Here is a 24,760-nt window from a genome sequence, read left to right on the forward strand (position 1 = left end):
AGGAGGGTTTTATAGGTGTGACTCAGCAAGTGATTTTTTTTCTTCAGATTTGGTAGCTTTCTCAATTGCTTTTATAGCCTAGGAATGTCTTTACTGGGCAAGTGAAAGTAGTGAGAATTAAATCAATGAAAGAAGGGACCCAATCCTTCATTATTTCCTGGCAGAAATCACTGTTAGAATAGATCCAGAAAAAACACTTAAATATCTATATGTATGATTTTATATAATATTTTATTTAAGATGTGATGCTTTAACTCTTTCTCTGAGTTAGTTATTCAGGCAATTGAATGAATAAGAGTTATGGATGAGAAAGCGCTTATGCAAGCAAATAACCTTACTCACAAGAACCCCTTTAACAGGACTGAATGTGTTACATTAGTAAAATGGAGGAAGCAACAGCAGTAATGATAAATACAAAACCAGGTCACATGCTCTTGGCTTGAGATTTGACAAGAAAAAACCTTTAAAGAAGAATAAGTGATAGAATGAAAAGTTTAATTATTAGTCATTTCTGTATTTTGAAGAAGAAAAAAGCCGTGTTCTTATTACTTCAGCCAATAGCTGGTTTATTCCTTTCACTTCATGAAAATATGGTTCACATATTTTGGGTCTCTGCCACCAAACCACAGGCTGTTCTATGGTTTGCACTAGATTTTGGATGACTGACAAAACTCACTGAAAAACAAGTGCTATTTGTTTTCCTGTGCCTAGTATTTAACGGGAAATCAGGAGGCTAAATTTCCAATCACTGGTTAAACAGACCCAGATGTGAACAGAGTGCTCTGCTAGGAGAAGAGTGAGGAAGGATAGGAAATGCATGACTAGTGATAAATTTGGTATAAATAGTGACCTTTCACTATTCAAAGTAAAAGCAGTAGATTTTCAGTGTTGTGTAACAGTGTGAAGAGGAATTTAAAAGGACGTTTACATTTCTATAGAATCCTGGGTTTGGTTGTATGGGTGTGGTTTTTTTTTAAATCTTCATCGTTCTTCTATTCAGGAACTGGAAATAATCCTGTAGTTGCCCTTTTCCACTTGGCAGAGTTTATATTCCCCCTTCCCCTCCCCACACCATTTCCTTGCCTTCTGAAAGAATGTGAAAATAACATGAAGTGTCTAATTAAAGCAGTGTTTAGTAAACAGTAACTCTTATTATGCTGTTCACAAGAGTAAATTTCCCTGGAGGCTTTTTCTCGTGGCCCGATTCAACCCCCTGCAAAATCTTGCTTTTCTAAAGTCTATATAACTGGTTTACTGCCAGAAATATCAGTGGGACCTCAGGCTACGTATGGTGGCTGTTCTTGTGTTCTTGGCGATAGAGTGGAAGGATTTTGTTAGAAGTAGGGATGGCAGAAAATGACAGGGTGGTAAATATATGTTTGAAAGTGATGCATTGTCTACATTCAGTAAAAGGAGTTTAAGAGTACAACAACCCTAGTAAGGCATCTTTAAATATCTAGGGGTTTTTGGGTTTTGGTGGTTTTTTTCATTCAAAGCTTGCTTTGGGAAGGTGTTAGAGAAGAGAAGTGATATTTCTGGCTTAGGAAGCAAGATACAGTACATGAAAAAAGTGCAGTGCATGGTAAAAAAATGTCTATATGTGGTAGAGTGATGTCCCAAAATAGGGAAATTTTATGATGCATAGGTGTCCTCTGCTTTCACTGTAAGCACTTTGGTTTGGGCAGAAATATTTCAAAAATACCAGCTTGCCAGTAAATTTCAGAGGAGGCAAGGGAGGTCCATGCGCCTTAGTTTCTCCTTTCATGGGACTTTCAAGTTCTGTACTTTTTTGGAGCCTGGTTTGCTGAGAGTATCACATAGTTCATACTAGATCTTCTCCTGTCCCAGGTGATTTAAGCCATCTTTCAAAACTCAGGCTTTACTGCTTGGCGTTTCTTTCAGTTTCAAGAGCAGTCTGTCTTCATGGGTCACTGCTCCAATGAAAACTTTGTTGGGAGTGTGGATGGGCCAGAACTGGATGATGCTGCCTCTTGGATCTCATGCTTGTCTTTCTCATTGCTGCCGCTGACTGATGCTGAGTGTTCCTCCTTCTCATGGTCCCTCTAGGAGCCCAGACCCATCACTTTCAGAGCAAAGGAGGCTGGTAAATAGGAAGGGCTTTAAGTTAAACCAGGCTGCAAGAGTAAGGAAAGAAACAACATTCTGGCATTTAGTGGTTCAGGTGTTTTCCCAGACCCATCTTGCAGGAGGCTGAAGGGCCTGGAACAGGCGTTTGTGTTGGTCTTTTCTCTTCTGTATGGTCACGGCTCCTTCCCTTCTTTGCTTGCTTCAGTAAACAGGGGGTTTAGCTAGTGGAAGTTTACAGAAGCAGGCAGTGGATTTTGGCAGACATGAGGTGTTAGTGACGTGGAGACAATAAATCACAACAAGTTGTGTTACTGAGTCATCGATTCCAGTGGAAACTATAGCTGCAGTTGCATAGATACGTTTTAATTCTTCCCTTCTCTTCTTCCACTAAATTGAATCTTAACTTGAAACAGAATCCCTGGAAAAGCTGCTGCTACCTTACTTTGCTCAGATCAAATGAGTGTTACACCGAGTCTATTAAGATGATGTTAGATTAATGTGAGAAGAGTGGACAATTACCTGTGTGTAATTAAACCCCTGCTGAGGCCTAAACTTTGCGGGTAGATTACTTCTTTACATGTATTTGTTTGTTTCCTTTTTATCATTCTAGTTAACTGTTCCATGGGGGTTTTGAAAGTTGCACTTGCTTTGACACAGTTTCCGCTTTGATGGAGAATCCCAGGATCTTCTTTCTAGATACATAAAGATGTGCAAGAGTCTGATCACATGAGGTTCTGTTTTCATCCCGAGAAAGTGTTGAGCAGCCTTGATTCCTATCAAGATCTTTGGTAGTTGGCAAACTGAGCATCTCCTAGGAAGTAGAATTAAAATCTAAGATGTAATTAAGATAATGCTGCTTGTTTATGTGTTTGTTTTCAAAAATGTGAAAACTGAAAGTGGAATTTTGTGATGACTGTAAGTGGTCTTGAGAACACTAAATGGAAAATGAAAATTTTACTACTGCCTGAAAGCATCGCACCTCTGGGGCTGGTAAGAACTATGCAAAGCTGATAGATGATTCACGAATGTTGCATGTCATTCCAAAAGCAGCATGTTTCTTAGTCACTTACCAAAAAGAATTGTTCTCTTGATGATTACTGTATGTTGTATGTGGATTTATGAACAACAAAGGATATATTTTTGAGTTTCTGAATACCTGGTATTTCTCCATCCATGGCTTTACTTTTTCTCTGTAAGAGGGCCAAGGCACATCAAAGTATATTATCAAAAAACACCAGCTGAGTCTGAACCCCATGTGGGCTGCTCTTAAAGTTGGTTCAAGTTTTTGAATTTTATTCTAAGCAGATTTACTTCTTCGTACACGTTCTGCCACAGGTCTGATACTGTATAGCTCAGATACAAATATGAAGGGTGCTGCTTTTCTTCTGCTAGTGTATTTGCCTCAGTCTTGGCTTTATGGGTGGCTTTGTTGGTCACTTGTGTTGGAGGGGCCTTGGTGGGTACTGGTGTAGCTGTTGCTGTGAGGGAAGGGATTGGTTCATGCTGTGTAGCTGTGGACGCTTAACTTTGTGTTCCGAGTCGTCTCTCAAAGGTGCCTGCCTCTCTCTCACTGCTAAACTATGAACTTGCTTCCTACTTGGGAGTTCTGAATTATAACTACGTTAAATACTTAAAATGTCATAAAGCAAACAAAGTAAATATCCCCCCTGGATCAGGTTCAAAGAAAAAAAAAAGGTAACAAATATTTAAAAGGAAAGAAGGAAATAGGTAAAATAAGAAACAGAAGACACTATTTTGAGTGTGTGCAGTGTTCACGCTTACCAGTGTATATATTTGACACGACTCAGGGTTGGTTCTGAGATTTTTTTCTTCTGGGGAATAGTAACGTACGCTATTTGGCACTTCTGCCAGGTAGCTGATGTCCTGAACTACTGTGGCAGCCTTGCAAGGGCAGTTTTTGCAAGACTGGAAAGTTTTCTTAAGGGACATATGCTGTAGCGTTCGCTACATATCAAGGTGCCACGCTTAGATCACTGGTCGGCCTGGACCAGGGAAAGAGACAGATAACACACACAGTGTGAGCGCCAACTTCCGCCTTTTATTGCGCAGTTAATTCCTTTTATACTAACAAGGGGAGGCAGGATTACAGGTACATCACAAGGCTGCGACTAACCCTCTAACTCTCCGTGACATTGCGAGATCTTCCGAACGCCGAACCCTACAATATGCAGACTTTTTTTTTCCAGCATGGGGGGCCTATGTTTCCTTGCCTCTGTATAGTGCAAAGAAAATTAGTCCCTATTTTCCCCAATAGTCATTAGGGTAGTAATGTGTGTAATCAAAATATGTTCCTAAACATGTTTTGTTCTGCAATAGGATACTCAGGTTTTGGTAACAAATTTTCAAAATACTGCCCTTGGTCCTCTGACTGCAGAAGAGCCCTTTGAACTGCAGTCCTTGCTGTGGTTAGTGGCCATCGCCAGTATCTTGCAAACTGATTTTCCACATCAGGCTTGGAAGTTTCCGCTTTTAGCCTCAGAAATGTGACAGGGCATGTAGGTGAACTCAGCAGCAGAGGATGTTTCTTGTGCAGTCACTTTTAATGTCCTCCCAACAACAGGAAGAAAAAGAGCTGGGGCACTTTTTCCACTCTGCAACCTCTGAAAGTAACCACTGAAGGAGATAAAAGTGTATATGGCAGCAGTTTCTTATCACCCAGTCAGCTGTGTAATGAGTGCTCAGATAAAAATTGTTGATATATTCCCAACTATTTAAAACATTCTTTGGTTTTAATGCTCTGGCTTATCCTAAGTACGTTAGAGAGAGCAGCTTTTGGTTTGTTCTGAAGACTAAGTAGTTAATGTTCAAGGCAGGTGTTGAAAAAGTGATGGTTGCCTTTTTTGGAAGAGTCTGTTGAATTCTTTCCAGAAAAAATAACGTGCTTGGCTCATTTAACCTTGCCTTAGGTTCGTGTAGTAAAAATCCCAACATTGGCAGGCACAGCAGAACTCTGCACTCCTTTCTAAAACCTGGTAGTGGAACCAGCATTTCAAATAGACTTTAGTATGTGATTAAAAAAAAAATTGATTATAAGCTTCACGTTTATTTAAAGATGCTGACTGTATGATCATTTAGTGAGGATGCTTGTGCCAGACTTTTTAGTTGCTCTGTTTTCTGTCTGTCAGTTCCTCCCTAGTAGGATACGGTAACTTTGGGGTTCACTGATAGGATCTGTCTGTCAGGAAGACATTTGTTCATGCCGCAGGGTGATGCAGAAGGCTTTCAAGTTTTAATTAGCAATAAATGGAAAACCAAGTGTATTCTGAGGAAGAAAGCTGTTGCATTAGCAGATGTACAAATATCTCAAATCTCAGGTGAAAAATACAGTGAAAATGCATTATTGCAAGCTAATGCATTTCTTTGGTCAATATTTAGGAGGAATAATATCTTCTCTCACGTTTTCCTCAAATGTCTTAAAAGGTTACACTGGTACTTTACTCTGATACTGACCATAAAAAATACCAGAAACATTGTGAAATAGTCTAAATGAAAAGCAACTACTGTACTTTTTGGGTGAACTGTAGTATTTTTGAGGTAGTTAAGGAGGTTTGTTCCTGAGAGTGGAATGTCAGCATCTATTCAATATCCCTGAAAAATAATAACTGGTTAAGTCCTTAAATTCTGCAATCTGTATGCATGGGAGGTTTTTCTAGTTAGGCCAGAGCTCTACAAAGATGTCCCCCATGCTTCAGATAAAAAAAGGCAACATTGCTAAGAGGTGCTCTGTATGCGATCCCTGCATGACCTGGCTTGTGCTGTGTCAGTGTCATCCTATGAGACTGTGTACACTATAAAATTTAATGTGTTAGTAGCATTGTAGACATGCCCCGTAAAATCAATCCATGGTGTAGTTGCTTCTAAGTGGTGAAAGTACAAAATGAATGCTATTTGCTAAATACATTTTAAAGATAACTCTGTTTCTCTCTTTTCCTAATATTGTAAATTTGGGGGCAGTGGATTTACTCTAATGGCAGAGTTTGCTTTCTTATTTGAGAAGTATGAGAGTATTGGGAGAACATGGTGTATTCTGTGTTACACTGAAAAAAGACTTTTTTCATTTAAAGGAAATGTTTTATGGTAGTCATATGAAAAACAACAAATAAGGAAGATCATTCAGAATTGAAACAGATGTTAGTTTAAACTTTGAAAACTATTCTGGCAAAAGGATTCCTAAGCTGTTTTTTGTGACAGGTCTGGTCAAATTGAATGCTGAATTACAGCATCTCCTTCTCTTAGAGGAGAGTATGTGATATGTGCATAATAAATGCTAACATAATAGCTGGAAGCACGGGGAAGAACTTTGAAATTCTTTCTGTCTGCCAAAGAGTGTAATTTATGTGTCTACTTTGACAAATATTTGTAGGTGCTAAACAAACTGATATATTACATCCTGAAATAGTGCTGAGAACAGTAGCTCCAGGGAAGATAATAGTTGGTTGCCGTTACTTAATTTCTGTAATTGGAACTTGACTTCAGATAATCTCTGTTAAATAATTGCTATTGATGTATTTTGTTGTTTAAAAGGTTAGAGAGATACTTATGACCATTATCCTGCTATAACTTGTAAATAATACTCAGGACAGATTAGAAATTGTTATGATATATTTTTTCACTCTTCCAATCATCACCATTAGTAGTTTTGGATTTTCAGCTGGAGAAAAAAAATACACTTTTGTTCCACCAAAGAAATCTGGGTTAGTAGAAAGACAGGGAAGGGGAGGGGGGAGAAGAGCAGCAGAGTGACTCAGACTTCTTCCTAGGCAGCTCTGAGGACAGCACAAGAAAATGGTACTTTTTTCCTGAAGCCTTTTTGTCTACTGCAGCAGTTTGGAAGTAGGGGCTGTATTATATCTGGGCAAGCACTGCTTACACACCACTACAAGGAATATGTCCAAAGAAATCTTCACTGGTGCTTTCAAACCTGAAAGCTTATTCATCTTGCTGTGCGTTCTCACTGAAGCAGGTGTTATTCTTGACTTGATGTTTTAGATCTTAGTGACAGCATTCATGGAAGGACCAGTCTGGGTAGGGCATGCAGGCCCCAGACTGCAGGTACCTTGAAGGAAGAGACAGCGAAGTGTATGGATGGGTGATGGCTCCTGACGTTGGGCAGATGAAGGAATGCTGCTCTTTCACCACTTGCTATAGGGACCTCTTGAGAGCTGACAAATGTTCTGGAAGTGTTGGCCACGTCCCTCTGTAGGGACAGGAGAGCCAAAAGGTTACTGTTGGGATGATCTTGCTTTGCAGTAAATCTGGAATGACTTGTTTATCTCTCAAGAGCAGTGCAAGATGAAGCAGGTCCCAGTCTGAAAGAGAGTGACCCAGTGCTGCCGCCTTTTCTTGAGTGATGCTACTGCTGCTCCAATGAAGTTGTATTTGAAAATCTTAGGCTTTCATGCAGAACCTGTTACACTTCTACTTACTGTTTTTCCATTTTGACTGTTTTAAACAATGTTTTAGTTTTTCCAGTCAAGACCTGAGTTAATGTAACCTATTTATAAGGATTTATCTAAAGATGTGTGACTCATCTGCTTTATGTGTTAGATTAATGCATTTCCTTGCTTCCTGTAGATAAAGCAACAGTAAATATCCTCCCATTCTCCTAGCCTTTCTCTTTCCTTACTCTGTGTTTCTCTTTTGGCCTTTATCTGTCACTGAGCTTCGACTCATGTTCTTTCTGATTTGGGAGTTTCTTCAGTAGTTCCCAGTCTTATGGAGCTTCACATCCTTCTCTCCCTTCAGTTCCTCAGACCATCTTCTTCTTACTCTCTCCTCTTGTTTTCCTCTTGTCTTCCAGCCCTCCCCTTGCCCCCATAGTTCAGGTCCCCTTGCAGCACTGTCATACCGCTTCTGCAGCAGTACAGCTTCGGAGAGTGGCTCAGAGCCCCCTGTTAGTCAGCTGCCACATGCACCCCAGCCAGGTTGATGGGTGCTTCATTTTTTAAAAACATCTCTGAAAAAGGAATCATTACGCAAATGTTAAAACACATGAAGTTTAGGCATTGTTGGAAATAAGCTGTAATCACCTTCAGTGAATGCGTTTGTGTGTGACAGATTACATTGCTTAAACATGCTACCTGTCTGTGCGGGTAAATGTACCACATTAAAAATACGTTTTTATTCCCATCAGGTGTCTTTAGGTTCTGTTGTTCAGTTTGAGAAGGGAAATTTCTCCTTGTCAGCAGAAACAGAAGAAAAGCTTTTTCCTGAGAAAAATGAACACCTGCTACAGTGGGCCCAGAAGGAATATGGAGCAGTAACATCTTTCACTGAACTCAAAATATCAAGAAACATCTACATTAAAGTAGGAGAAGGTAAACCAAAACAAAATCAACAGAATTGATAGACACTTCTAGAAATTGAGAATAAATCTTGCTGTAGTATTATTTCACATTTTTTATTTTAATCTTTAAACATGCCTCTCGTTTTCCAAGACATGTGATATGAAACAGGAAGGCAGAGAAATAAGAGAAAGTCTAAAGACCAGACCTTGGATTTAGGCAACTTCTAATGGATTTTGGTGCAATAATTTTATGCTCATAAATGTCAGTGCAGTTGGCCAGAATTTTACAGGAGTCAAAGCTTCACCTTTAAAAGGAATAAACAACTCATGGTGATTGTTTGGGTGTCTTCATCTAAAGGACTGAAGTGGAGAACCTGAGGTGGGGGGTAATTTCTGGAAAGACCCGAGTTACATTTTTTTCAGTATTTGCTTGTATAAGGATCCAGACCACTTTCGGCAAAGAATTATTGCTTTCCTCACCAAGGTAAGTTGCCTCAGTCTTGTGTCCTTGTGTATTTTTGTCCAGAGGAGAAAGTTTTCCTGTCCCTGTGAGCCACATGCCAAATTCATCAGGTGGCCTAAGGCAGGTGGGAGAGGACTCGAGCTCCTCAGGGCTTTCACAGGCCCATATTAGGGTAGGGTTTGAGCTGTAGCTGAGCAGTGTTGGAACAACTTAACAATATGAGCCTCTGCAGCACCTTCTGGCTCATGCTTTCCCTCAGCTGGCTGCTGGTCACATAGCATGTCTTCTGCAGGGGAGTTCCACCTGAGCTGGTCATAAAATGTGGATAACACAAGAGCCACAACTGTTCACTACGTTCTTGGAGCAAGACAGTTGGTTCAGGAGGGTTTATGCCCTACTCCTCTCTATTCAAGTTTGTTTTCTGGATAATACATGGTTAGTAAAAGGAACTTTGCAGGGAGAACAGACTTTCCTTTATTGTGCAGGATGATTGGGGGTGAAATTTTCTTTTTTGCAGGTATGGGATGTTTTAAGATGTCAGTGTTCTTTACCTAATGGCCTGCAATTCACTCTTCTTTTCGTTCTCTGAAGATGTCATCCAAGTTCAGGCTAAAGCAAACATCCAGGTTTAGGCTAAACCACAAGCAGCAAGACTAAAGGCTGGGAAAAGTGAACTGGAACTGATTTGCATTGCAGCTAGTGGTCCAGATACTTTAAAACTAATTATTGTCTCTCGAGAAGTTCTGTGATGGGGAAAGTAGAAATCAATAAAACATTTTATCAACATCCAATGAATACTGGTGAGGTCAGCATTTACTAGCACCGGCAGCCTAATTTACTAGTACTTCAGCAATATTTCTTGAGAAACTCCTGCATAGCTGAACTAGTTGGCTACAAAAAAAACCCCCAAAACCTTCTGTGGAGAAAACATTCTTTCCTAACCACCTGTATCTGATCATTTGATTTCCTGAAGCATGAGGCTTGCCCCCCAAAATCGGAACATGCCTGTGTTGGTTTTATCCAAATCCTGCCAAATTTGTACAGGATTCCCCTGCATGATTTTTGTTCTACTTGGCACCAGTCTTGGATTTTAATGCCAGAAAATCATTCAGAAATATATTTATTAGCTTATTAAAGTGCACTTGGAACGTATACATGGGAGTAGTGGTCTCTGCATTGCAGAGATGAATGTTTAATTAGATATGTCAAAAACCAGATAAAATTTTGTTTGTTGATTTGCACGTCTCCAGTCAAACTAGGCAGCTAAATAGGAGAGCTTTGCATCATCTTTAGAATGTGTTAAAACACAATTTTATTAGGAGTAAGTACACAAAATGGAACTTGGCAGGCAACCAAAATAGACAGTTTCTGAGAAGGCTCCTACAAACTAGCTCAGCTGTAAGCATATTTGATTTTGATTTAAATTCTTGGCAGAAGAATGAATGTGCGTGTATGTGTGGGGGTTATGCATGTGTTCGGGGTGGGGAGAGGGTCAGTTCTTGAACTGCAGCAGTTGTGTGAGGAGTTCTATGGAAATCACGTGGACATGGAACTGGACTGCTGCTCTGCAGAGTGAACAATGGAATCAGTGGATTCCACAAACCACAGTGTATGCTGATGGATGTTTCAGGCTTTTCATACAAAACTCACATTTCTCAAGTGCTTTTGTCAGGTATCCTCGGCTGCCATTCTGAATCACAGCTCATATTACTCGTAAACTATAGGTGGTCATATGAAGTCGTTCCTTGCTGCGTGACCAATACGGAATTTAAAGGCAGTATTCCTGTAATTGTCTACATTTCAGCTTCACTCACGTTAGAAAAATCTGAAAATGGAAGATGTAACATTTTAGAAGTGGAGGCTGTAGCTGAATACAGCAAACAGAATATGCAAGCCAGAGGACAAAAAGATCTGGAGAAGGGTGATCTTTCATAGAATAAAACTGCTTGTGACACCATGGGTCTCTGAAATCACTTTTGAAGCTGCAAATGAAAGGCAGCTGAGCGAGCTAGCAAACTGGGTCAAGGCCAAGTGCATCTGAATCCTGTTGATTCAAAAGAGTGGCTGATAAAATATTGCAGGGATGGTGAGCACAGTGAGAACTTAAGGGGGCCAGAATGAGGGTTTGGAGGAAGGGGGCACAAGAAGTGGGGTCCTTGTTCTTGCTTTGATTTGTGTAGTGAAGGAGATGGCAAAGTGATTGCTGTGATAATTGCTGTCAGATTCTAGAAAGCAGGACTGCTCGTGGTGAAAATGATCTTGCGACACGTTTTTCAGCAGAAGTAAGTTTAATTTCTCATGCTTCAGTAAGATACGATTGTACAAGTCAGGAAGACTTACCAGTTAGCTAAATGTTACCTAATGCATCCAGTACCACCAGTGTAAATCCAGGGTGGATGTGCTAGCCTGGAAGGAGCCTAATTTCAACACATTTCTTAGCTAAATAAGAAAAAAAACACCAGTCAGCCCTAACAATAACTAGACTGGAAAATGTACAGTCTATTTACAGATGGTAACACTGTGCTCCTGTCCTGGCAGAAGCTGAAGCTTTAACCCTGACTCGAATTTGTAGCCTGTACACACTAGCATGCATATCCCACATGCTATACTTGCTTGGTTTAATACTTGTAGGTGGTTGCATTGTGTCAGGCTTTAGCTGTGTGTTCTGCTGGGGTGTGAGTACCGCCAAGAGTTTCCACCCTCCCTCCAAAGACCACCGCAGCCCCTTCCCTGCTCCCATTTATACCCTGCCATTAAATGTCAGTCAAGGTTCTGATTTCTGTCGTGCTAAGGGCTAGTAAACTGCAAAATACGCACGAAACCCCCCCGCCATCAGAGTGGCTAAGGAAAATACCAAATGCCTCGCTTATCCCCAGCTCAGACTTTGAAAGGCAAGCTCTGCTTGGATGAGATTTTTATTGCTGAATCAAACTGCTGCTGCCCAGGGCACCTGTCTTGGAGAGTGACACCTGATTAACAGTGCTCATTTTCACAAAAACCTCCTCATGATTTTAAGCTGGGATATTCAACTGATATCCAATTTAGCTAAGAACCTGCGGATGACACCTGATTTGTGTAGAATAGAGCAGACAGTGTCTGTCCTTGTCTGTAAAATGGAGGTGCTGCCCACAGAAGCTACAGATCCCCGCGTGCAATCCTCCATCTTCATCCGAGCAGTCTGGCACGTGCCGAAGGGGAAGGCGGCTGCGGGCTGCTGCGCAGAGCTCCACCGTGCGCCTTCTGGCGCGCGGGGCCCCACGGCACCCGGGCCTGCTGGCTGGAGACCCCCTGCTGAGGGTATTACAGGTGAACCTCATGTCTGGTTCCATATTGGGAGTCTGTGGAGATTAGAGAGGCACAGGGTCCATAAATGGACTGTTTGCTGGCTGGTTCAGTAAGGTTTTTAATTGATTGCAGACACCTGCAGTCCTTTTCCAAAGTAAGTAGACAGCCCTGAAACTAAAAAAGAAGTATAATGACCAAAGAAAGATGAAATAGATCCCCTTTTCTTTTCTCTTCCACCCTGGATCTTGGTAACTGGTATGTGTGAGAGTAAATACATTTTGGTGAATGGGGGAAGTAAATGGGTAAGTCAAGCAGCCAGTGATAGAGTTAAAATTTGCTGCAGAGGAAGAGCGTGCTATCGAGCAGAGGCCCAGGCTGGGGAGCCTCCGTGCTGGTGGCGGCAAGAGCAGCAGTTCTTGAGAGCTCCAGAGACGATTAATGGAAGTGCCAGGAGCAGGAACCAAGTTCTTTGCAACGGCAAACGATAGCACGTGTGGTAATTATCCACAAACTAGTCAGAGGTTGTTCTTTTATGGCTTAAATTGTGTTGTACGGCAGCTGAGAAACAAATACCTAGTATCTCCGTCTGTGTGCATGTGTATGTATATATATAAATTCAAGCTCAGTGTAGACCATTTGGGATCATTTTCCATTCTGTGCTGTTGTGGGAGGAGCTGGCAGAACTGCAGCTCCATTCAAGGCTAATCTGGCAGGGCACATACCAGATGTTAGAGGAGTGCTTTGGTTGGGCAGTATGAATAGTTACAGCCTCATACAGCTTTCATAGATTCTGTAGGGAAGACAGTAAGTTTAATATTCAAAGACTACTTTGTGTAAGATCAGGAGAAGAAACTCTCCTAACTGTTTCTGCAGTGGCTGGGGTCACAGGAGTCTCTGGTCTCCCTGCAAAGTTGTGTACCATGCACACAAATGCGCTTCAGGGGTGACATTTCAGCTCTCGTTTAGGGAGCAAATGCTAACAGTGGTCTCAGCTCAGCTTTTAAGAGTTTGTCCAGTTTTGCATGCATAATGCATTATATTTTATTTTTTTCTTTTTTCTATCTTGCTACTGACCTTAATAGGAAAGCCGCCTTTGTGAAGCAAAGGTCGAAGAGCCAGCCATTTGGAATTGCATTCTTACAGGACTTTGTGACTTTAAAATGATAATTAGTCTTTCTGTGTATTGACAATTCATATGTAAAGCTATCTCAGAAATACAAACTATTCCTATTTTTCAATCGAAATACTGCTTCTTGGGGTACACCTATGTAGGCTGTGCATGAGAACTTCATACTACGTGACTATTTTTTACGTGTTGCATTGTACAATGGTTAACGGTCGTGATCAGCTAGGCAGTTAAAACCAAAAGAGAGATTGAATATCTACTCTAGAATTTCTTAATTTCACCTATGGATATTATGGTCAGACTTTCTTAATATCAACAACTGATTTCATCCTTTTCTTGCTATATTCAATTTTCCATGCACAAGAGAACTGCAGTATTTCTAGACAACGCTGACTCTGACTATACAATATATAGGAAAATATATTGAGTAAGGAAAGGGAAAATACTTTCTGTGATCTTTTAAATATGGTAAGTTTATAATAACAAGAATAGAACATTTTCTAAAGGGAGAAGGAATTGATCATAAAACTTTTCTATGAATTAGTTTCAAAAGAAAACTTTTTTTTAAAGGTGCAAGGAATAAATTAAATGTATTTTATTCACTCTGAAAAATACTCCTGTATTTTGCTTCAGTATTGTTTTGAGATTTCTCTTTGTAGGGACTTTCTTTCATTAAATATTTAAATCTGTAAATAGAAACTCTTCAGTTTAGAAGTATATATTTTACATCAGAGATGTGCTGTGTTGTTGCAACAGTGATCTCCCTTTCAATATTATGTTTTGTCGTAAGTGCTTATGATAGATAATAGATATACCTTTTAGCCTAAAGATCTATGTCACAAAATATAGTGCCGCACTGAAGTAGATGCAGTACATATATGCATGTAAGCTGATATCTATGTGTAAAGGTGCATATGCTTTCTATTTTTTCCCCCCTCCAGATCAAGTTTTTCCTCCCTCGTGCAACATAGAAAAGAATTTTCTCTCTTTAAATTACCTTGCGGGATACCTACAACCAAAAACAGCAGAGGGTTGCCTTATGTCTAACTTAGTCCAAGAAAGAGAAGTTCATATCATTGAACTAATCACTCCAAATTCCAATCCATACAGGTAAAGTATTGTCTAAATAGACTAAATCTGTTTGAAATCACAGCTAAAGATTTCACCTGTCTATTGAAAATCAACTGAAAGTACCCATTTCATCCTTACAGGAAGAGCTTGGACCTTAGTACTTTGCCTTAAATAGAAATTAGTTCTTCAATATGTAAAGATTTTGGATTCTGCTTCACGATCCCAGGATTTTCCTGGACAAGACTGTAAAGTGCAGTTTTTATGGACTACGTCCTGCCCCCCTTCTTGCTCAGTCAATCAATTTTTTCCAAGAGTAAGGTGAATAAGTGAATATTAGTAAGGGCAGCATCTAACAGACAGGCTTTAAGATGAGACCACCGTATGAGGAGGTGACAGAGAGGTTAAAAGTTACCTTGACCTGTCACAGGTAGGGATCACTGGCAGCAAGGCCTAGGGCAGTGGCTCCCCAACAGTGGTTCAGAGGTCACAAGTGATCTGCGGTCCATGGTAATTGTTCCACAGTTGATCTGCAGAATCATAACAATATTTTCTGTCAAGTTTCCAGTTGACTTTAAGGGATAGTTTGGGAGGTAAAACATTTAAAGCATTCATCCTTTGCTGGTCTCTCCTAGGTCTTAGTGGGACCACGTGGATGGGGTTTGTTTCAGATAGTCACACCTGGAAAAGCTCTTCATAAGTGCTGAACAGAAATTTCCTGTGAAACTTAGATGGTTTTCCCTTTTGCAAGAAGAAAAGTACAATTTCATCAGAGATAAGGTAGAATTAAAATCCTGTCTACATACTGCAGACACTACATTTGAGTGCATCCCATCCCTAATGAGGAAATCACACAGGGAGGTAGAGGTGGGAAGAGGGGTCTTTGCAAGAAGGGTAATTATCTTGTTGAAAGATGGTGAACTGACAGCCTGAGAATATTCTGGCCTAGAAACCTTGGGAGAGTAAGAAAGTACTGAGATTCAGCGGAAGTGGAGTAGGTAAGCCCAAATGATCTGCCTCTGTGTGGTGTGAGTTGCAGCCCCATCCTGAACAAAGCCGTTCTATAGCATCAACATCATTTTAAGAACCTTGCAGTGTTACGCAATGACAGCCCTGTCTCCAAGCCCTCTGGGCTTTTGGCTTTGGCTGATAGTATGATAGGAATTTGTTTTTCAGATAGTAACACTGCAAAATGTTTAAATGTTTTGTTATTAAAAGTAAAAAAAGTAATAAGTTAAATTCCTCTTGCTTCGTTCTTAGTTTTATGCATTATCCACAGCTATCTTTACAAAGTTCATATACAGGAAGAAACATACAGAAGGTGAGCTGGGCATGTGTAAAACTGCAGGAGGTGAAAGAAAGGTCCCAAGATGCACTAAGTCTCAGTGCAGAATATTAGCTGAAACCTATTACTTGAAGATGAGCACGTTGTTGTGACATACGGTCCTATAAGATGAAGTAAAGGTTTTTCTGTTGAATTAGTATTTTGCACAACGAGATGTTATTGATGGGTACAAACCCATTTGCTCTACTTATTTTACTGAGGTCTTGAAAATCTGGATAGTGTTCATCTCTTTTCCAGCAAGTAGTAGGCTGGACATCTGTTTTCTTTTCTTTTTAAAGTAAGTATATATCCAGAAGTATTGGAAACTGAATACATGGCTTAATTCCTCAACACACACAAGATCCTAAGCAAAGTAATTTCCACAATTTCACTGCCTAGGCAGAGACACTCCCCAATATAGTATTTGTGCTTTTTTTTTTTTTGGTATTAACCTGCTTAATTTATCTTTTTGCTTTTTTTAAGGTATTATTTTGAGCTTTAATACAGTTACAGCCAGAGGAAACTGAAACAGCTATATTTAGGCGCTGTTGCAGTGAAATAAGAAAACAATATTTACTTTATAAAGCAAGCTGCTACTCATATAACTAACCTGCTCTAAATAATAGCTGAAATGAGTAGCACACTCCTTGTAAACAAGAGACAGAAATATTATTTGTCTAAAAAGTACTTGTTTCTATTGTTATGCAAAATCATTTAAGCATATGTGGAATAACAATCTGTTTTGCACATGTTGTGTTGCCTGGGATAATCTCCAGCATTTTAATCAGCTGGCCAGACAGTGGAAACATGATGGATTGGAAGAAGGTTGATAGCTGAAAATTTCTGGCATTCTGGCCTAACTTTCTCTCTATTTTCCACACACAGTGTTTTCCAGGTGGATATAATCGTTGACATTAAACCATCTCAACCAGGCGCCAAACTTGTCAGAGACGTCGTACTTATCCTCAAGTGTAAAAAGTCTGTCAATTGGGTTATCAAGTCCCATGATGTCCAGGGAAAGCTGGAAGTGATTGTAAGTTAAGGCACCTTTAATTTTCAAGACGTACCATACTGCAACAGTATAGAATCCATTTAAATGTGATATAGTGCTAGACCATATTGATTTCTGAATGTTTTCTCTCTTAGCTGCTTTTTTTTTTAATTATTACTCCAGTAAATAGAGAAACTATATATTTTTTTCTCATTAACTTTTGATATGTGGGCTACTAAACTAATATCACAGAAGCCAGGTGGTTAGTACAAGGATTTAGGGTCTATGTCTTTTTGACTTCTGTTGAAGTACCCTAAACTCCAAGTTGGATGTTCATCTCCCTTTTTGCTGTTACTTTGGTGAGTGGATCTGCAGGTTCATCTCAGAAGTTGGAAAGATGCCTGTGAGCGCAGAATGGATAATCATAGATAGGTGGCACACACCCACGTCCCTTTAGAAGTGGAAACTTTTTTTACTCCTTCCACTTGTAGTTTGTAGTAGTCTCTAGCCCTCTTCCCTGCCAGTACTTCTGTCCTCAGCAAGTGTTTGGTCAAATTGACCTCACCTCTCCTCAAACCACAAGTAGTAAGTTTTAAAAAAATTAAAACCAGGATCCCTAAAGCTATAAACTTCTGAAACTATACTTATGCATAATTGGAGGTTCTGATTCAGAACGATTTTTGGTACAGGCTTTGTGGCTCAACACCATTTCTACTAAGAAAATGTGTTTTCCCTTGCTCTGAAATAAATAAATAAAATTGGACTGATCTTGCAGCCTATAAATGTGTGGCCTATTTCTGTCTTAAGTGATCAGTTAGGAGCACATTGTACACTTGAGCTGAATGTTTGCTCAGGACCACCCACCGGCCTCCTGATTAACAGTTTTGCAGTAACTCAGATACAGATAGCTGGAGTTTGAAAATGTATGTGTAAAAATTTTACTTTACCTAGTAGCTTTCTCCTTTTAATGTGTGCAAGGACAATTCTGACAGGATCCAAAGCCTCCTTGGTCTAAATCTTCGAAGAGGACAGATTGTTAGGCAGGATTTCATGCTAGATTTTGAGAGTGAGGGAAATAAATAAATTATGGTGTTGCTCAGAAAATTGAATGGAAAAATTGCCTAGGGTGGATGATGACATTCCCTTTTGATCCCTGACACATCTTTATCTTATGGACAGGAAAGGATGTTGTGGTCATTCTGTAGGTCCTAAATAATCAGTCCTTCAAGAGAAAGGTCAAGGTTAGTTGCTGAGGATTACCACATTTATAAGCAGAAGGGCAAAAAACAATGCTTGACTTGAAATTTTCATTCTGGGTTATTATATAAAATTCACTAAATGGGTCTACTTTCACAGGATAGAGGATTATGCATTAGTTCACCATAGCCAAAGTACCATATTTCATATCCATCACCTCTTTATGGATGATGAATTTTTGGAATCCTAGAGGAATTCTAGAGTATTTTTAAATGTCTGCAGTGCTGCACTTGAGTATAGAAAAATAAGGCTGCTAATTTTTTTAAAGTTCTTTATTAATTATTGAAAGTATAAGTAAAAAGTATAAGTGAAAATTCTTTCTGTAATGAGTGGCAGAAGGTAACATTTTATTTAGATTAACAAAAAGAGAAAGTAATACTATATATGGAAATGTCAGTATATAAAAGACTGTGTATGTTAGGATTTGTAACTGCTGTACTGCTTCATTTATATAGATGCTTCATTTTCTGAATGTGTGTTTGTTCTACTTTATTTAGAGAGGGGTGTGGGAGGGGAACTAGGCACCCCCATGTCATTAAAAAGCCTGTACATCCAGCATTTAGGATCTGTTCATATCTCTGTTAAGCTGAAGGCCTTTCCAAGCCCAAATTTAGACAATGCATAAAAACATTACTAAACAATTAGGTAATGTTTCACAATGTTCTTTTTATTAGTTGAAGCAGTTCCATGCACTTCAATTTTCCTAACTTCTTGCCCTCAGTACGAATCAGAATTGTCTTGAGGGGATTGGCAAACTGAGAGGGAAAGGTTAGTGCTAAGCTGCCTCAAACCCAGGACTGTGAGTTATTAAGGTCTAAGTTCATAGACAAAAAATGAAAAAGACTTTTTAGGTCATCTAGCTCATCTCCCAGCTTGCTGTGTTCTTGAAACTCTGAAAGTGGATGGACACAAACCCAAGTAAAATGGGAATAGTTTAGGTAAAGTAATTGCACATAATACATGTGCAATGCTTTCCTTCCAGGTTGTGTTTCACTCCTGTTTGCAGTCTATCCTTAACATCAACCCTTGTGCAGTGCTTGTGTGTTTCTGTGCTTGTGGACTATTTGTCATTCACATTGCTTCCTTTAGATTTGGTGTCCTTTAACAAAGCTGCAGCTTGCACAGTGGACAAAGAAGTGAAACTGCAGAAAGAAAATAAGTGGGTTGAGGGGTGAAGAGTGAGAGAGGTGAAATGTGCAGAACAAACCTGTGAGGGTTTCAAAAGCTTGGAGGGACTATTCTTTACAGGAGAACAACTGCTCACCATTTTCTGAAATGGTCTCTGTACTCTGAGTAGGTTAGTAGGTGGCTCTGATTGCCTGCTTTCATACACGATGTATGAAGGTGTTGGCAAGGTAGGCAAGTGAAGGAAGGTATGGCTATTCCTGCAAACCCTTGTGCTCAGCTTTTATTGAGGTGGTGCAGGACTGAACATTCACAGGCTCAGCATGGAGTAGAGAGGTATAAACAAGCCCTGGAAATGGTCAGGTGCCAGCTAGGACAGTAAAATTCTGAGATAATATTTGTTCAGCTGTCTCATGACAAAAAAAGAAAAGGAAAGCAGAGAGGGAGATCCAGCAAAGTTGGAGTAGCATAATAATTCCAACCAGTCAAAGCTGTATGGTAGTACGAAAATGTGTGATAAGTCATGCCCAGATTTGTATCTGTTGAAGAATAAAAGATTGTTTGATCCAAAACAGTAGTAAGGCACTAAAATTAGGATACCTATTGCTTCCTTTTTGTTTCTTATCTTCATTGGCCTTTGCTGGTCATTGGTAACTGTACTGGTAACAGTATCCTCAAACCAGACACTCTGCAGCTAAAATTCCCTTTAACTTAAATTGTGTAGCTGTGAGTGTTTGAAGGATGCAGAACTGGGTCATTAGGAAGAAATGAGGGAGGGAGCTAAAGGTAAACTATGCCATTCCATCCCGACTCTCTACAAGCTTCATTCATTTCTTTGTTCAAAAGCTCCATTTCTGAGGTCAGGTAGAGAAGTGCAGCCGAGCTCTGTGATACTGGGTAGCAGGTCCATATGACCACTGTCTAAAAGTGATCTGGGCAAGAGAGATCAGTGCAGTCAATCTTTTGATGTTCTAGAGTGAAAGAGAATTAAGATTTGTTCACATTGAGGGAAACCAATGGGGATTTAAAAAAAAAAAAAAAAAAAGCTGTCTGTGATGTAGAAGGTAATCAGGCATGGAGATGAAAGTGTTTGTTGTAGAGCATTCAATGGTATCATCTGCATATAGAAAGTGCAATTCAATCACATTGCAGAAATCGTTGAAAAGTGGGTCGTCATGCCTTTCCTGCTGTGTCTGTGTTCAGCTTGTTCTGTAGTCGTTGATGTGATTGTTATAGCGATAAAAGTAATGTGAATGTAAAAATAAATATGTATTGATTTAGCTTTGTGTGAATACATGTTTAAGTTCAAGATGCCAAGCACTTAAAAGTATAAAGTGTAATACCAGTGAATATTTTCTAACTGCCCCTCTTAACAGCTAGAAATGCTTGTTATATTCCTTTGACTTGTCCATTTGGACAAGAAGATTTGAAATTTTGCAAAACATTTACAGTAAAACAAAAGCTAACTGTGTGACTCATCTGTATTCCATGGCCATCTTTGATGAGCTGTTATTTGTAGTTATTCAATAATAAAACTAAGAGGTCAGCAAGTGCATTTATGAGTTTGCTGTATTGATGTATTTGTGTAAAACATACTGTTAATTAAATTTTAAGTTTTATTTATGTGCAGAAAGTGTATGTTGTCTTTTAAGTAGTTTGGCCTTGTATAAACATGCATGTTCTCACTTATCTCTCTAATAAGCATTTAATTCAGTCCTGTTTAACATACTCAACATTTTGCAGGAGGCACACAACATGTCTAGTATGAAGCTTGTTCAGAGAGGCACAGGCTATTCTCGGTGCCTGCTGACTTTAAAGCATTAGCTGGTATCAGCTCTACTTCATGAGTATGCTATGTTTTGCCTTTTTCAGTAATGCTCATTTGAACAAAGGTTTTCCTATATGTAGCTTAAGTAATGCTCTACTCAAAGAAATTAAGGGGACATTTGAAAAATCAATTGTCATCTTGAGTTCACCTCACCTCAGAAGTCATTTCAACTCAGTTTTGAAGAAAATACAGCATTATACAAATGGCTGTAAATATGTCTTTGTCTAATTTAGGGATTAACAGTTTCTGACTACCTTGATTTATTGTACTCCAGGCAGAGGCTGGGAGGAAGAGGGGGGCTTTTCTCCATGTGTGCAGCAATTCTGTGCCTAAGGTGGCAGAGTTTGGTTTTTTTCCCAGGTGTTCTCAGTTTGCTGTTATTTAATAGAGTCAAAAACATGTTCAATCAGTGTCATTATTCCGTTTTAGGTATCCTTAAGTGGTAAATCATGAACCAAGTTTTTCTTTGTTTGCAGACATCAAATAGTATTGGTTTTGGAAAGGAAACAGAACGATCCATGACTATGAGTAAATCAGTAGTACCTGATATTCCCTCATCGCATGAGAGTTTGATCAAGTGGGCTTATGAGCATAACTATAGTCCAGTTACTTCCTACACAAAAGCCCCTGTTGCAAACAGATTTCATCTGCAACTTGAAGATACGGGTAAGCTTGAAGATGGACTTTTAGCATATAGAAAAAATATAACTTGTATTTCCAGGAATATGATGATTTGAAAGGTGCTTTCTCAGTTTTGAAGCTTTGTTGTTGGGGGCTGCACTACTTTCAGTGCTCATCATCAAGAATGCTGGCAATATCTATGAAAGCTGGTTAAAAAAAAAAAATAAATCTGTGACTTTCTGATTAGAAAAGTCCAGGCAAATTGTGTTATTTCCTGAAATGTTGGTGGAATTAGATAGTTATATTTTATCCAACTCACAAGCCATTATAGCTGATCATGCTCAGTGTTCACTGGAATGGATTTCAGCAACTGGGTATCCTGTTAGTTAATAAATTCAGCTTGCCTTTTTTTTTTTGTTTTAAAGTATGAGCATAGTGTTTCCTTGAGACAATTAAATAAACTTTTAAATTGTTTATAGACAAAACTGACTTACCAAAAAAGTCTGAGCAAACAGAATAAATAAAAACAGTTATTTGGCTGAAGTCATTGCTGATGTAAAGATATCTGGATCCATTGAAGCTAGTGGAATTGCATCTGCTTTTTCAGTAATTCTGAGTTTCAACCACTAAAATACTGTTTAGCTGTTTTGGTAAAGCTTATCACATTAGTTTTATCAAGTGCACTCTTGGGGTTACAAATAATGATCTGCTTGTGTATAAGCCAGGAGATAGATAGTGTTCTCATTTATTCAGTATAAAGTTAACTCTCATTTAATGTCACTCTGGTTATGTAAGTACTTCCACAACAGTGGAGTGACTGAATTTGTGATGAGGCAGGTAGTGGAAGAATTTCACCCAGTGATTTGCACTTATGCTATTTCAGCAGCACTAAAATAGTGTATTTGCTGAATGTGATGTTTCTTTTACCTCTGTGGTTGCCTTTTGCATATAATAGGCCCATTCCTCAAAGTTTATTTTCAAGTCTTAGTGAGGCAGATTTCTAGCAGGGACTAAATATACCAGTATTAGATGCCTCAGTAACAACTAAATCCTTAGTGGAGGAATTGTGGCTAGTTACCTGAAAAGTACTGTCCTTCAAGTGCTTCCATTCTGGATAATATTTTTTTGTATAAAAATGATTAGTTCTGGATAATTTTAGGAAAAATATCTAATAACCTAATGTTCTTTTTTTTTTTTTTTTTTTTTTTAGAAGAGATGAATGATGAAGAAGACCATTCCCTTCCTCCAGAGCTGACGGAATTGCTGGGTGCTAACCCACTGCCTGCCCCAAAGAATCCTGCATTAAGTGATGGCCTGACTTTTCCTTTTCACATTAACAGAGGAAGACATGACACAGTGGGAGAAGGCATTTTCCCGCCCAGGGATTCAGTGGATACATTAATAAATCATGACTTTGAACATTCCCTCTCAAAACATAAAGAACCTGAAGAGGTTCAGGGCAGTGCTGATGTGGCCCTGTCAATAAAGTGTGATGACAAAGTCATGACAGTAGCTGTAGAAAAAGACTCTTTGCAGGTTGGTGTGATCTCTTATTCTCAAAGTTGGGCAGGTTTTTTGGGGCAGACCATTTTATTTGTATTTTGATTGAAAAAATAAACATTCTAAGATCTACAGCCATCACCACCCAACCCCCCAAAAAATAGTTTGGTGGGGAAACTATGCTGTAACTGTACGTTCTTTGCCGTAACTCAGGATCATGTTTCCTCTTCCCAACAATCCAGTAGTTTGTAGAGGGATTTCTGATTAAAGCTTTGTAGGGTCGGTTCTGTCAAAAAATTACTGTAGTCAACCATCAGTCTGAGTTTTTAATCTCCAAAGTACAAAGAAGCTGCTTTTGATAGCTGTGTGAGACCTGAATAGATCTGTCTTTACCATCTACCAGCGACAGGTTGCTTGTGTCCATTTGCATTGTGGAAAAGAGTCTGATACAGACAGCATTTTTAGCTCATTTCAGACCAAACAGAGTCAGCATTGTTAATCAGGAGATTAATAATGAACCTGTTGTTTTCTTTGTTCTGTGTTACATTTATTCCCTGTCTGTCATGTATAACAGCATTTTGAGAGTGACCTTCCCTGGATGTCAGTACAATGAATTTCACTTTCTCCTATCAGCAGCCATGAACAGTATTCTGAGCTGCACTTTAGGCAAGAGCCTAACACAATTGTGTTTCAGCCACTTACAAAGCGCCTTTGTTTCAGGCTAGCGGCTACACAAGGACAGAACTCTCGCTGCTGGATCACTCTTGCAAAGCCAAGATGAATGGTACCCATTTCATTTTGGAGTCTTTGCTGAACAAATGCGGGACTCGGACAGCATATATCTTGAACAAGATTGTTTATTTTAACTCTGTGAGTATTTTACAAAGAGGAGCCGCCTTCTGCACTGCACATCATAGTGGCACAAGGAAGCCATTGTAGTTAGCTTTAGTCTGAGCAAAAAGGAGGCATCCTGATCTTTTCCTGTCTAGCTCAAACCTAGTTGCAGCTACAGTCCCTGTATTCAAGGAGTTATGAAGGCTGCACATTCAGTGTGCTCTTGTGGTCAGATAATATCCCAAAGGAAAAAGGAGGAGTTGGAGTTACATACTTTTACAAAACTGCATGGCTGCACTTTGGGGACCATCTGTACCAATCTCAGAGAAGTTGCACCAGCTTTCTCTATGCAGCTTTGATGTACCCATACCTAAGCAGTACTACATGGCTGTAAGGAGGAATAGGAATCAAGTTCTGTAATTGCACGAAGCAACACCGTTTAATTCATTTGCTGAATTACTTTAAGTGAAATTTTTTCTTCCAAAATTGTGTGTGAAAAAGGCTTTCAAAATGTGAAGAAAAGACATTATCTGTGCATGCTTCTCTCTTATAATGGATTCATATTTGTTATCAGTTGATGTACATGATGAAGGGACTCTTGAGTACTTGCATATGAGTGACGATGATAAGGAAGCCAGTTAGATTCTAAGCGACCACCTCTAGACTGGCTGAGCTTATGAGCTTGAGTACAGCGCAGCTAATCTGGGTTGGAAAGTAATGACACGTTTCTCTTGCTGAGCTTTCCAGTACATACAAGTAACCTTGGCAAATGATGGAAAGCCTGTGGTCCAACCCAAACACAGCTAAGGCAATCTGATCTGACCTTGCCTAGTTTAAACCGTTCTATACTGGCAAGTCTGTAGCACCTAACTTTAGAAACAATCCCAAACCAAGACTGTGGATAGAAACATCTCCAAACTACAGAATAGCACGTGTTTGGAGC

The 24,760-nt window shown here is 39.4% G+C and overlaps 1 protein-coding gene across 2 annotated transcripts in view; it reads left to right on the forward strand.

The window, feature by feature from the left end:
• Positions 1 to 24,760, forward strand: part of TGFBR3 (transforming growth factor beta receptor 3) — a 125,535-nt gene that overhangs the window by 79,308 nt on the left and 21,467 nt on the right. For both annotated transcript variants that reach the window (XM_075039018.1, XM_075039019.1), the window contains exons 5-10: positions 8,243 to 8,426; positions 14,211 to 14,379; positions 16,547 to 16,694; positions 21,339 to 21,528; positions 22,694 to 23,019; positions 23,704 to 23,853. In XM_075039018.1, coding sequence (XP_074895119.1) covers positions 8,243 to 8,426; positions 14,211 to 14,379; positions 16,547 to 16,694; positions 21,339 to 21,528; positions 22,694 to 23,019; positions 23,704 to 23,853 — 1,167 coding nt within the window. The remainder of the gene's footprint in view (positions 1 to 8,242; positions 8,427 to 14,210; positions 14,380 to 16,546; positions 16,695 to 21,338; positions 21,529 to 22,693; positions 23,020 to 23,703; positions 23,854 to 24,760) is intronic.

Source organism: Buteo buteo, chromosome 10, assembly GCF_964188355.1.
Source record: "Buteo buteo chromosome 10, bButBut1.hap1.1, whole genome shotgun sequence".
Classification (NCBI taxonomy): Eukaryota; Metazoa; Chordata; class Aves; order Accipitriformes; family Accipitridae; genus Buteo; species Buteo buteo.